The sequence below is a fragment of the Rhinatrema bivittatum genome, chromosome 4 (assembly GCF_901001135.1).
Source record: "Rhinatrema bivittatum chromosome 4, aRhiBiv1.1, whole genome shotgun sequence".
Taxonomy (NCBI): domain Eukaryota; kingdom Metazoa; phylum Chordata; class Amphibia; order Gymnophiona; family Rhinatrematidae; genus Rhinatrema; species Rhinatrema bivittatum.
Window position 1 is genome coordinate 346,756,598 of NC_042618.1, and position 14,342 is coordinate 346,770,939.

The window sequence follows — 14,342 nt, forward strand, 5'->3', positions numbered from 1 at the left end:
CCTCATTAGTAAACACAGAAGCAAAGAATTAAATGTACTCTTTCTCCAATGGCCTTATCTTCCCTAAGAGCCCCTTTAAGCACTCAGTCATCTAATGGTTCAACCGACTCCCTCACAGGTTTCTTGCTTCGGATATATTTTTAAAAGTTTTTATTATGAGTTTTTGCCTCTATGGCCAACTTCAGTTCAAATTCTCTTAGCTTGCCTTATCAATGTTTTACACTTGGACAATGTTTATGCTTTTTCCTATTCTCTTCATATGGATCCTTCTTCCAATTTTTGAAGGATTTTTTTTTTTTGTTAAAATAGCTTCCTTCACCTCTCCTTTTAACCATGCCAGTAATCATTTTACCTTCCTCCCACTTTTCTTAATGCGTGGAATACACCTGGACTGCGCTTCTAAGATTATATTTTTAAAACAATGTCTACGTCTGATGAAGATTTAACCTTTGCAGCTGCACCTTTCAGTTTTTTTCTAACTAATTTCTTCATTTTATCAAAGTTTCTCTTTTGAAAATTTAGTGTTAGAGCTGTAGATTTACTTATTGTCCCCCTTCCAGTTATTAGTTTAAATTTGATCATGTTATGATCACTACTGCCAAGTGGCCTGACCACCGTTACCTCTCACCAAATCCTGTGTTCCACTAAGAATTACCGTATTTTTTGCTCCATAAGACGCACTTTTTTTCCCCCAAAAGTGGGGGGAAAATGTCTGTGCGTCTTATGGAGCAAATATTTAAAAAAAAACAAAAAAAAACACAAAACTAACTACAACACCTCACTCTCCTGACACCCCCCCCCCCCCCCCCCCCCAGTCTTGCCAAAGGTCCCTGGTGGTCCAGCGGGGTCCGGGAGCGATCGCCTGCACTCAGGCCGACGGCTGCCAGTATTCAAAATTGTGCAGATAGCCTTTGCCCTTACTATGTCACAGGGGCTACTGGTGCCATTGGTCGGCCCCTGTCACATGGTAGGAGCAATGGACGGCTGGAGCCATCTTGTGCTTCCCAACTTTTTCAAGCTCAAGGCACACCTATATTAACAAAAATATTGTGTGGCACACCAAACCCCACCGAGCAGGCAGTGTAGACAAGAGACTTCTAAGAAAACTATAAAGTCATGGGATAGAAGGCGGTGTCTTTTCATGGATTGCAAACTGGTTAAAATACAGGAAGCAGAGAGTAGGATTAAATGGTCAATTTTCTCAGTGGAAAAAGATAAAAACAGTGGAGTGCCTCAATGATCTGTGCTTGGATGGATGCTTTTCAATATATTTATAAATGATCTGGAAAGGAATATGACAAGTGAGGTAATCAAATTTGCAGATGATACCAAAATTATTCAGAGTAGTTAAATCACATGCGGATTGTGATAAATTGCAGGAGGACCTTGTGAGACTGGAAGATAAGGCATCCAAATGGCAGATGACATTTAATGTGGGCAAGTGCAAGGTGTTGCATATAGGGAAAAATAACCCTTGCTGTAGTTATACAATGTTAGGTTCCATATTAGGAGCTACCACCCAGGAAAAAGGTTTAGGCGTCATAGTGGATAATACATTGAAATCATCAGTTCAGTGTGCTGCGGCAGTCAAAAAAGCAAACAATCTTAGGAATTTATTAGAAAGGGAATGGTGAATAAAACGGAAAATGTCATAATGCTTCTGTATTGCTCCATGGTGAGACCGCACCTAGAGTACTGTGTACAATTCTGATTGCCGCATCTCAAAAAAGATATAGTTGCAATGGAGAAGGTACAGAGAAGGGCAACCAAAATGATAAAGGGCATGGAACAGCTCCCCTATATAGAAACATGGTAGCAGAAAAAGGCCATATGGACTATCTAGTCTGCCCATCCTCACCAATGTCTCAGCTATACAATCCCTACCACTATGAAAGAAGAGCTAGAAAAACACTGAAAGCCCTGCTAGTCCCTCCCAAATGTTAAAGCAAGGGAAGAGAGAGGGGCAGAGGCATACAGAACCTGTCACAATGGATCGTCTCCCTCTATATGCAAGTACAGGAAAAGGGAGAAATCAATGTGGTGTGGATATCCAGCTCAATTAGTCTACTCAATTCCAAATACTCTGCCTATTATACTAACAGGGGAGATATTTTGAAAGAGCTCATGCTTAACTCCCTTCCTGGAGAGGAAAATGAAGCTGAGCTTTGTAATGAGGACCAACTGTGACTTCTCCATCCTTCTGCAGTTTCTCTATGTTATAGGTCCTTGCTCTCTGCATACATGGGGACATAAATTTGCAGTTATAACAATTTGCTTGGTCATGATCAGTTCCCAGGCAAAATGTAGCAAAGGTCATGTCCATCTGTGATGAACATCTTTCTGCCGCAAACGCAGTCTTTAAAACCACTTACAGTGACTTTGATTTTATCCCCAACAAGCAGGCCGATGCAATAATATCAGTGCACAGAAAATGGGTGCTCATGATTGAGCGCCCGCTCTCCTAACGCACGCCAATCGACCTCTCCCAGGCGCCTGATGCAATATGCAAATGGGCTGCCGCGGTAAAAAGGAGGTGCTAGGCACACAATTTTCCCCCTACAGCCTCCTCAGCAGCTGGCACCAAGGAGAGGTGGCGCTCAATTTTATAACCTAACCTGACCACTGGCACACTTTTTTATTTTTTTTTACCCAGCTCCTTTTATCAGTTCCTCTGACTTAATATCGCCATACTTAACGCCTGCTCAGGGGCAGGCATTAATTTCCGAGGATAAAAATGTGCGCGGCAGGCACACTTTTTTTTTTTTTGGCGCATCAGGAAGTAATAACTAATAGCACTCATCACATGTAAATTCATGTTGATGAGGTTATTAGATTCGCAGGGAGTTGGACGCGTGTTTTGGACATGCAACTCCTTATTGCATAAAGGGTTGTGGATGCGCGTCCAAAACGCACGTCCAACCACGGGTTAACCAGTGCGTTCAGCTGAGCGCATTGTATTGCATGGGCCCCGATTGCGAGTAGAAATTATTATTATTATTTTTTTTTTTTTTTTAAAGAACATAGCACTGAAAAGTTCTCTTGGGGGGTGGGGGTGGGCTACTGAAGCAGTAAGGAAACTTGTTACAAAGAAAAAGATAATTGTAAAAAGGAACTGAGAAACAGAGGTTGACGTCCATGCATATTCTCAGTCAAAAAATGACTAAGGGTACTTACAAAGCAATGCCTGAGCAGGAATTTTCACACATGCTCAATAAGGAAAAAGCTCTACTAGCTGAGAGAGAGAGATCCATTCAGTGCTGCCTCATGATATCATTCACATCATGGATAATTCAGCTCTGTTTATCAATGGAAAATTAAGTATTTAAGACCATAACTATGTAAAAGCTTAAAAACAAAATGACACTGACAAATGTTAAAGTACTGATGACAAACTAATCCTCCAGTGCTGCAAATAGATCTGGTTTTTAGCAAAGCCTATCCATGTTAATTAACCTGGTTCTTTGATCAAATACCTGCAAGTTTATCTCATGAGTATTCATTCTGGACATCCTTAAACCCAGAACTGCTAGTGGCCAATGAGGATCACAGTCTGCTATCCCTGCACTATAGAAAAATACTTATTCAGGGACTTAGGCAGATAGCCATAGCTGGGGTAGGGAACATTTTTGTTTACGTGCGCTACATCATGCACAATATTTTTAATTTGCTTTCCTCTGTATTTTCACTTACAGACAAGCTGTTAGGCAACTAGGTGGTATCTGGTTTCAGTGGAACTGATAATCTTTTAATCTAAAACTGCGTGATTATATAGAAGCATCTTGAAGATGGTCACGTTGTGAGTCAGAGATGGGCAGGATTAGAACCCAATATGAGCAGGCTTGGGAGTTTCTGGTAAGGTACCATTTTCTTGAATGGGAGGTATCCCACTTAATGCATTTCAGCGTAATACTTCAACAAATTAAGAGCCTTGAATCACCTTTCACCAGTCATGATCTGCTCAGTCCAGGTATGACTAAGTGTATTCACACTTGAGCAAGCACCAAAGCAACAAGATATATAAAAGTTTACCTTCATCTACGAACAAACTCTGGTGACGTAAAAAAAATAAAAAAGGTTATGGCTCCCGCCGTCTGACATCAATTGCTACCAATTATTGTATGCATAACCTGTCATCAGTGTTGGATGCAAGCACAACAGTTGTGGGCAATGACTCTCTGCAGTTACCAAAGGCTGCTTTACTGCTTCAAGCAAGGTATTACAGGTATACCACAACGAGAAAAATGTTAGCAATATAATGCTTCTCAGGCCTCATTTTCAATTCTCCTATACTAGTGCAGAACAAATGAAATGTAGTACATAAAAAAAAAGTGAACTGTTTATGGTTCAGAACTACTGAAAGGTTTTCAGAGTCGTAGCTCTTCCCAACTTGTTTACCTCTGACTTAAAATGGCTTAAGAATGCTCAAAATAACTGGGGGCAGAGAGCAACCAGGGTAGATAAAAGTTTGTAATGAATACTTTCAGCGAGTCACTAGAAAAGATATATAATATTCTTTCCATTTGTTATCTTTATATTTGGATTTACAGTAGCTCTTCAATTTACAAGAATGTGGCTAGAGCAAACTGGTTTGTTGAGTGTATAAAACTAAAAATTGTAGCACTATGTATACTCCGAGAAGAACATTGTTACCATTTTCCCCACCCAAAAGCAGTTCCTTGATGTTAAGCACATACGTCTAACACCAGCACCAGAAAACCAAGCCAGTTTTACTATTTCAGCATCACTAACACTATGCTGCTGCATAGCACTAGATGTTAGAGAGACTATATTCACATATAACAATTTAACAACCAATTCAGAATCAGCTTGGGCTTTTTGCATTTCAACATTTGCAAAATTACTGCTGCACCATGAGGAAGTTAATACCTCTTACAAAACATCCATTCCATGGATGAAACAAGACTGTTCTACTTTACAACTTTAGTTTCTTGTTATCCCCAAAACAGAATATTTTGGCAGTTAAAAGCCATAAAGGCTATCTAGTTTGCTCAATTTACATCCTGTTCCACCAACAGATCCCCAGCTGATCTCTTTCTCTTTATTTCTACAAAACTATAGACCCCACCATGTCTGTCCCAAATTTCTTTGAATTATGTTACTGGGTTTTGGGGGTTTATTTTAAACTCTGTCACCTTCACTGGGAGATATATGCATGCATCTAACACCCCTTCCATGATGAAACATTCTAATATTATTCTGCTTCTACCCAGTTTGAGCTTCATATCATGAGCTCTTATTCTACATCTTCCTTTCCACTGAAAACTGTTTGCTTGTTGTGCATTTATACCTTTAAGGTATTAGAATGTGTATCACAGAGGTATGCAACTTCAGTCCTCAAGTTCAGCAAATGGATCTGCTGAGGTAGTCAGCTTGTAGGTTCCTCTTTCCTCAGAGGCTGCTGAAAGCTGGAGCAGATGCTTCTCTGCCACTCATGCAGCCAGGCTGCCTCTTGCATTAATGAGAGGGCTATGGGCGTCCCCTTGTCTGCTGATATAAGCTACTGCCATGGCATTATCTGATTGAATCCCGACTGCCTTACCTCTTACTAGGGGAAGGAAGTGCCATAGAGTCAGCCTGATGGCTCTCGTTTCTAACCTGTTTATTGAATAAAACACTTCCTGATTGTCCAGTGCCCTTGGGCCAGATCTAGAAAATGGAGGTAACCCCACTTCTGGGAGCCTCCTGTGCCTGAAACTTTAATACCTAGTCTATTAGGTTGGACATTCTGATGGATATCAGGAATACTCACCCCTGTTCTGTATCAAAACAAGCCCCTAGAAACTCCAGGTCTAACTGCGCATTGCCATAATAAAGTCTGTGGGAAAACATTTCCTGCTAGGAGTCTTTAGAGGTTCCTTGGGCTCTTCAAGATGGCAAGCCCCCCTTCTCCCCTCAATCCGAGATCTCCAGGGCTACCCAGCATGACTTCAAGGGGAGGAGGACTTATCCCCCTCCCTCCAAGGAGCAAGGCTGCCTTAATCCAAAGGTTCTATCAGGGAATCTGCTCTCAATTGCTCTTCCCTTGGCTGAGTTCCCATTATTTACCTGCATTTCTCTACTTGGCTACCCTTCACAAATCGGGGCAGAAGCCTACAACACTTGGGACCTGCTTGGTCTGCAACACAGTACCCTTCCTCCCTCTATGCACAGTTGCTAAACCCAAGGAGCCTACAGGAAAGACAACAAACACTGGCAAGATGCATAAACTTCCCCTCCCCCTCTCTCAACTGTGCTACAGCAAGCTAAAGATGTTCTCAGCATTGTCACTGTAAATGTTCCCAGCAATAGGCTTCCCTCCCCTGAACAACAAATAGCACAGCCGCTACTCACCACCTCCAGAGAAGCCTCTGCCAGCTGCTAATTCAGTCTCTGTTTCCTCTCACTTCTGTTCTAGGGGTTGGTTTTTTTTTTATTTATTTTGGGGGGTGGGGGGCGGGGGGATTTGAGAGCCTCCACCAAACAAAGAAAGGAGGAGTTGGGCAGGAGTACTGAAGAGAGAATGCAGTCCGGCTGGCCCTATCCTCTCCCCAAATTAAGGGCTGCAAGTTTCCTGTAGGATGCAGGAACCATTTTCTGGGGGGTTCTACAGAACCCTTAGGGGTAATAGAGAATCATTCAGAGCTCAACCAGTGCAGGCCATAGGAGAAGTGCTCCCATTGGGAAAATCATCCCCTACAGCAGAGCTTTCCAAACTTTTCATGTTGGTGACACACTTTTTAGACAAACATAATTTCGTGACACAGTAATTCAGTCTACCAGCAAACCAGAAGTTAAAGGTTAAACGAACAAAATGTATTTCAACAATTTATGTATGTTTCCTTAAATATATACATAAATAAAATGTTTCACAACACAACCTATCTCATAATAAATATTTGCAGGCTTCCACTTCCTCCATGCTGATCTCATACATTGTGAGATCGGCATAGAGAAAGTGCTACTCTTGCACATTCCCAAAGATTACATGTGCCAAGCACTAAAAAGTAATTTTTTTTTTTACCTTTGCTGTCTGATCTTAGTTTTCTAATCGGTTGGTCACAGGCTTTTTTTTTCCACCTTTCCTTTCTTGTTTTTTTGCCAATTCCTTTTACAGGGTCTTTTTTTCTATTTCTTTTCTCTCCATCTGTCTTCCCTCAAACACATAATCAGGTTCTCATTCTCACACGCTATCTCACACATTCTCACACACACAGGCTCTCACTCACATGCAATCTCACACATCCACAGCTCTCACTCTCACATGCCTCTCTCTCATACATACATACTGTCTCTCTCGTGCACATGCTGTCTCACTCTCACACACACAGGCTCTCTCACTCCTACATGCTCTCTTGCTCAAGCACAGGCTCTCACTGGCACATGCTGTCCCTCTGCACGGGTTGCCGAAGGATGGGCTCTTCAGAGGCCCTGATCTTCCCTGGCCGCGACGTGGGATCCGCAGCGGCCCTGCTATCGGGTTTCCTCCTCTTCTCGGGCCGTCGCGACGTGGGATCCGCAACGGCCCATTAATGCTGCTCTTCTTCTGTACACAGCAGATGCTCCTCCTCCTTCCTGCCCACGCGGCTCCGGCAACGTTTTTCTTCCAGGGCTGCACAGGCAGGAAGGAGGAGGAGTGAACGTGACCCTTTTCTTCGGGCCGTGGTGATGTAAGCTCCACCACTGCCCGCCGATCTTCCTGCTATAGTTCCCTGCTTCCGCCGGCCCTGTGGACCGGGCGACACACCTCCACACTACAGGCGACACACTAATGTGTCCCGACACACACTTTGGAAAGCTCTGCCCTACAGGTTATTTGTCCCTGAAGCAAAAACTCAAACAGGCTGGGGCCGCAACCAGTCTCTAGGAGCTAACATCCTCATCTCATCCTTGTAGTTGCCAGAGACAGAGCCTACTGGATTGTATCAGAACCACATATTCCCTACAGACCAGAGTGAGGTCGTAAAAAAGAGGTGTACTCTCTGTCTCCATCAGCTGTGTAGGAAGGAAATCCCATAAGTGATAACTGGTCTAGCAGAAAGAAAAGTAATAGCAGTTAACATAAAGCACTTATGAAAAACTAAGATATATCCTGTAGAGCCTTCTCTCTGATCACGAGTGTTATGTCTTGATTTTGTCATCCTAAATGTGCCTTAGCTTAGAACCACACAAGGGAACACTTATAATTAAAAAACAGTACCACTTGCAAGGACAAACTTTTTAAGTTTTAAGTATATATCATATACTGTACTGTTGTGCAGGAATAGAATATTCCAGGGCACCCAGTCACTTAAAAATTGGCACCTGGTGTTGGCATGGGAAAGGCTGTTGCCACATGTGTCAGGCCCACAATAAAAGAGCAGCTGCCTCCTGTGTCATGCTTGGGCCAGGAGCTGTCATGATGGTTGCTCCCTGCCCCACAGAAAAGAAGCTGGAGGGGAGAGGAGAAAAAAAAAAAAAGAGAACAGCAAGAAAAGAAAAACAAGAAAACTGAAAAGACAAAAAAATAAAATAAAACATAGCCAAAAAAAAAATAAAATCAAGATGTAGACAAAACATGAAAAAAAAAAAAAGCAACAAAGTCCAAGAACTAGACAAAAAAAAAAAAAGGAAAAAGCACAGAAGGGAAAAAAATGTTTGCCCTGTGTCCTAAATATATTTCCACTCCTGCTGGATTTCATGTTTGCTTTTTCACTTTCTGTACAGCAAGTTAAGAATACCCAAAAACAAGGTTAAAAAGTCCTAGAAAATGACATTACCTAGAAAAAAAAGAAATGATTTATAATTCTTCCTATATATTGTTATAAGACTTTTTCCAAGATGGTTTCCAATCATTCGCCCATACCCAGAATCTAGCAAACTCTTTGTGTCATCTCCAATGCAATAGCACGCTCTCTTCAAAAAAATGTTTACTTTTGAATAAGACGTCTTTTGCTATTCTGTGTTTAAGAGCAGAATGTGGTCACTTAGTGGTATATCAGTTTGTTAGTGCCCCCACCAGCTAACCAGGCCCAACTTTGAACCCTGAGGCACTATACACCTTGAGGCAGATGCAATAAGACACATATTGAAAACAGGCACTTATATTGAACACCCATTTTCTTAATGTGCATGCAGCCACATCCCCTAGGCGTTCGATGCAGTATTTACCGTAAATTCACATACTAGGGGTGAATTGTGCACTCAAATGCATCGGGCTCCCACAACTGCAGCAGGCACTCAATACGAGCATCTTTTTTTTTTTTTTTTTTTTTAATCTTTTGGCTGATTTTGCTGAGGTTTCTGAAGACACCCATAGCTAAATGCCCCTTGATAGGGGTATCTAAATTGTGCATCCAGAACAATTTCTTTTTAACCAGGCCAATATAGGTTTATTTTTCAACACCATAAGCAACAAATTTAAGTGTCACAATGATACTAAGTAGGAGGAACTACAGAGGATTGTCATTGTTTTCATTTCTCATGAGCCCTTGACTTGTGGATTGACTTTACACCATCTGCAGGGCTGGAGTTAAATTTGCTGCATTAAAAAAAAAATGTATGTTGGGCATCCAGCGATATTTTGCATGGCTGGGGGGGGGGTAATAGCTAATAGCCTCATCTACATGGAATTTACATATGATGGGTACTATCAGCTATCATTTGTTTGGATGCACTAACCTCCTCCTTGCATCAGGTGCTAGTCTAGCACACCCAAAACTCGCATCCCACTGCCTGTAAACCTGTGCCCTAGGCTAGCCGCACTTTATTGCATTGGCCCCTTTGGGTATAGACCCTATCTGCTCTCATGTGCATGTCCAGACCCTGCTATTACAAATCTGCCCAAGCCCCTGGCCCTCTACATTGTTGCAGAGGCTTTCCTTTACAAGCACCACATCACAAGACTTTATGCCTGGTAAGGAAAGAGTTGAAGTCCTTAAGATGGTGTTACTGCTCACAAGTTCCAAACTTAGCAACTGAATCCTCTCTCTGTACTTTATATACCACAAGCACATAATTACAGAATTATCCAGTGTTGTCAGTGTCTCATGCAAGTACTGTGTGGTGGCTGGTGACCTACATGTCAGGTGGTGTGACAGGATGGGCTCCTCCCTTTCTCTTTTACTGTCCTGCACATCATTCTCACTTTCTTTTTACTCCCCACTTGGCCTTCTCTCTTACCATGACAGCCCTCAGCAAATAATATCTATTTGGCCCATAAGCAGAAAAGGCTTCATCCTTCTTTTTTCTGAAAACCTGAGTAGCAGCAACATGAGTTCAGCTCCTCTCAGCTGAGAAAACTATGACACTTGCAACTTTTGATATCCTGCATTTTTGGGTTCCCTGCTAATTAACTGGTCTCTCCCCCCCAGCACTATAGCTAAATTCCACCTTCTAACTAATGTTTGAGCACAGAGTAACTGAAGTAGTCGTCCTGAGGGTCTGCTTACAGCAAAACCATTATTGGAGAAAGTGCCTCCCTTCCCTCTGCAGCTATACCCACTCTCAGGGAACACTCATCAGTATCAAAGCCAAGAAGAGCCCAACACATAACACCAGTTGCCTCCCCACATGCTTGTCTCAACCTAGGAATATGGAACGAACCTTAGGCCAGTGTGTGTTCTCTAGTGTATAATCTGCACCTACAAATAAACCTAAGCACCCCTGGCAAATAGCAACACAGCTGTGTCTCGGGTCTTTAGCATCAGGCAATATAATGAAGTCACCTACTTATCTGAGCCAGACAGACCACTAAGGACCATGAGACATCCGCAACTCCCCGCACGTGAACCCGCTCCCTGCCAAAAGCTCATTGGCCTTCTTCTACGCCTGCCTCAAGACAGATTGCAGGCAAGTGTCAGACGGCCGGAAGCAGAAACTGTCAACCGCTGGAATATCTCCCGGGAACCCACCTCATGCCCTTCACTCCTACCCACCCCAAAACAGACCGCAACGTTGTGTAGTGTCCGCACCGGGGGCGCTGAAATGAAGGCCGGGGGGCGGCCCGAGGCCTAGCAGACTCCCGCAGCCCCCAACCCATTGGCCCCCTACCTCCTCGGCGTGCTTCCTCAGCGCCTTCTCCCGCTCGTACTGGGTGATGAGCTGCTCGTTGTCCTCCTTGAGCAGCTCCAGCTCCACCTCGTGCTCCTGGTTCTCGGCGAACACGGAGTCCAGGTTTTCCAGCACGGCCACCACCAGCGGCATCAGCTCCTTCACCACGTCCTCGTCGTACTTGCCGATGAGGCGCTCGAACTCGCGGTAGATGGAGCCAGCCAAGCCCGACACCCGCTCCGACATCATCGCCGAGCTGCCGGGGTCCTCCTGGTACACCATGCCGTCCTCCAGCTCCATGGCTGCGCCCCGCCGCCGCCGCCCGAGCGGGGGGCAGGGAGGGGGCGTGGGGAGAGTAGATGTCAGCTTCCCTGGGAGAGGCGAGAAGTTGCTGCTGCTGCTGCTGGGCCCGGCTTTTCCGGCGCCTCCGCCTCGTCCTCCCGCCCTCACCACCGCAGACTCAGACTCCCGCGAGCAGCGGCGGCGGCTGATCTCCGGCGCCGTGACGTCACGGCTCCCGCGAGAGCGAAAGGAGCGACGCTTCCTTAAGCTTCCCACCCGCTCCTCTCCCCCGTGTTTTTTTTTTTTTATTTTTATTTTTGGGCGGCTGTCACGTGATCCGCGGGTCGGGCGGCCACTGTCAGGCAGGCGGGACAGTCGCACAGCTGCGCTTCTTGCTCGCCGAGTGGAAGTCGAGGGGCGGGCTTGATACTTCGAAGGACGGACGTACTAAAAGGGTTTTCCCCATTTTAGTGTCTAAGGGAAAATAGTTGCGTAGAGGAGGTCTTGCAAAACGCTTTTGGTCACTTCAGTTGGTAGCCACATGAACAGTTTTTTCCCGACAAAAATATTAGGTAAATTTTATCCGACGCCTTCATTCTTGGTAAAAAATAAAATAAATAAATAAATAAATAAAAGAATAATTTAAGATCAGATGGGACAACGTTATTTGTGGTACCCCGACTCCAATAGCTATCGATTACACTTAACACGTAAAAGGGTATTTTCTTATATTTTCTTATATGGGTCCTTCCATGTGGAATGCTAAACAGATTTAAAAGATTTTAGGTAGGAATTAAAATCCAGGAAGTTTTTATGTAAATAGATATGTTTATTCTGTGTGATTTTAGATGTTTGAAATTGTTTTATTTATATTACAAGCCGTAAAGCCCGTTAAAACGGGCTACATTACATTTAACACAGCACCCTTCTACACTTTTTCTCCCTCACTCCCCCTTCCCCTCGTTCACTCCTCCTCTTCCCTCCACTCAGTCTTACTCACCCTCTGTCTCCCACTGCCTCCTTCCCCTCACTCTCACCTCCCTCCCCTTCCCTCAGTCACTCCCACCTCTCTCCCCTTCCCTCAGTCACTCCCCACCCTCTCTCAATCCCATCCCCTCTCCCTCAGCCCTCCTCCACTCCCTTTTTCTCTGCTCCACAACTTCTTACCCTTCCACTTACTCACATCCCTGTCTCTCACCTCTCCCTCATTCTCCCTCTCCCCTCATTCTTCCCCTTCCACTTCTCACATCCCTGTCTCTCACCTCTCCCTCATTCTCCCTCTCCCCTCACTCTTCCCCACCCCTACCTCCCTCCCACACACTCACCCACTCCTCCCTCACCTCTCACTCAGTCCCTCCCCCTCCCACTCAGTCCCTCCCTCCCTCTCACTCAGTCCCTCCCTCCTCTCACTCAGTCCCTCCCTCCATCCCTCCCACTCACTCCCTTCCTCTCACCTCCCTCCCACTCAGTCCCTCCCCCTCACTCAATCCCTCCCTCTCACTCAGTCCCTCCCTCCCACTCCCTCAGTCCCTCCCTCCCTCTCTCTCCTCCCTCCCTCCTGGCCGCCGCAGCCCTCAGCCGCTGCCACCCGACGCCGACGCCACCACCCGACGCCGCTGCTGCTCGCCGCCGCCATGTTGGTTTTTTTTTTTCTGAGACCGACGTCCTTGCCCGCACATGCGCAGTAGAGTTGCTCTCTACTGCGCATTTGCGGCACGTCGGTCAACCTTCGTTTATTAGGTAGGATTGAATTTGAATGTTTTGGTTATTATCTGCACCGAACCACTGTATCGGAAGAAATGGTTTATAAGCATTATAATTAAATGATAATCAGGTGGTGTGCGCATTTGAGAAACACTGGTTTAGTACATCTAGTCCAGATTGTCTTTATCTGTCTAGGCAGGCTGTAAAACGATATGAAATGTATATGGTTAGGCTATATAACTATAAATACATGGGTTGGCTCTATAACTGACTGTCTTTCCAGCCCATATAGACATATGAATGAGGTCTATAATTAGATATTACCGTCTGTCCAGGCTCTATAACTACAAAGAAAAAAGATGAAGAAAGAGAGTCTGTCTCATACATGCTAAAATTTGTAATCTCTTTGCGTGATTTGGTGGGAGAAAAAACGGATATGTCTTAAATCTTAACAAAATAAATGATGACAAGGCTCATCTGGCCTTTGAAGTTGAGTGTTGTCTATTTTTTTATTCAGGGGTGCATGGACCGGACAAATTTTTTTTGTTTGTTTTATTCTGTTTTGTTTCTTTTTTTTTTTTTATTCTGTTCTTTGTTTCAAATAAATGGGGGAGGGGGGAGCCAGAACGAAAAAAAATGATGTGCACACTCTGAAGAACCAGCAAGGCTATTATCCAAAAGGTCTGTGTGTTCAGTGAAGTAGATTTTCACCACAGTCACTCCGTGCAGGTTACCTCCGCTTTCTTAGAAGCCTGATGCAGCCATATCGCCACTGTAGTCAAAACCGCTGTGTCATGCAGGTTACCCCAATGCCTGTTTATAAATCATATGGAGTCATACTACTGTGTGTGCATGTTGCCCCTATTGAGCTGTGGTGTTACTAATTCATGCTTAGGTTATCCCTTCACTTTTTTAAAATAAGGATCCCCTGAGTTTATCCCATAATTTTTTAAAGTCCATTACTGTTTTAGTCTCCAATATTCCAGATATTCACCACTCCTTCTGTGAAAAATATTTCCTGACATTGTTCTGAGTCTATCCTCTCGGAGCTTCGTATCATCATGACCCCTAATTCTACAATTTCCTTTTCACTGAAAGCTAATATTTATGCATTATTAATATCATTCATACATTTAAATGTATCTATCATATCCCCCCCCCCCCCCCCCAAGTCTCACCTCATTTGGCTTTTGGTGTAGACCCTGCACCATTTTAGTTTCTTTTCTTTGGACTGGCTGTAGACTATCCCTATCCTTTCTAAGATATTACCTCTAAACCTGAACACAATATTCTAAAGCAGATCTCATCAAGGAGCTGTACAAAAATAT

The 14,342-nt window shown here is 44.2% G+C and overlaps 1 protein-coding gene across 3 annotated transcripts in view; it reads right to left on the reverse strand.

The window, feature by feature from the left end:
- Window positions 1–11,588, reverse strand: part of SPAG9 (sperm associated antigen 9) — a 279,218-nt gene extending 267,630 nt beyond the window's left edge. For 2 of the 3 annotated variants that reach the window (XM_029600656.1, XM_029600654.1), the window contains exon 1: window positions 11,029–11,587. In XM_029600656.1, coding sequence (XP_029456516.1) covers window positions 11,029–11,328 — 300 coding nt within the window. In that variant the 5' untranslated portion in view covers window positions 11,329–11,587. Of the gene's footprint in view, window positions 1–11,028 lie in introns of all 3 variants that reach the window. The other variant, XM_029600655.1, reaches the window with a different exon arrangement.
- Window positions 11,589–14,342: the final 2,754 nt, after the last annotated feature.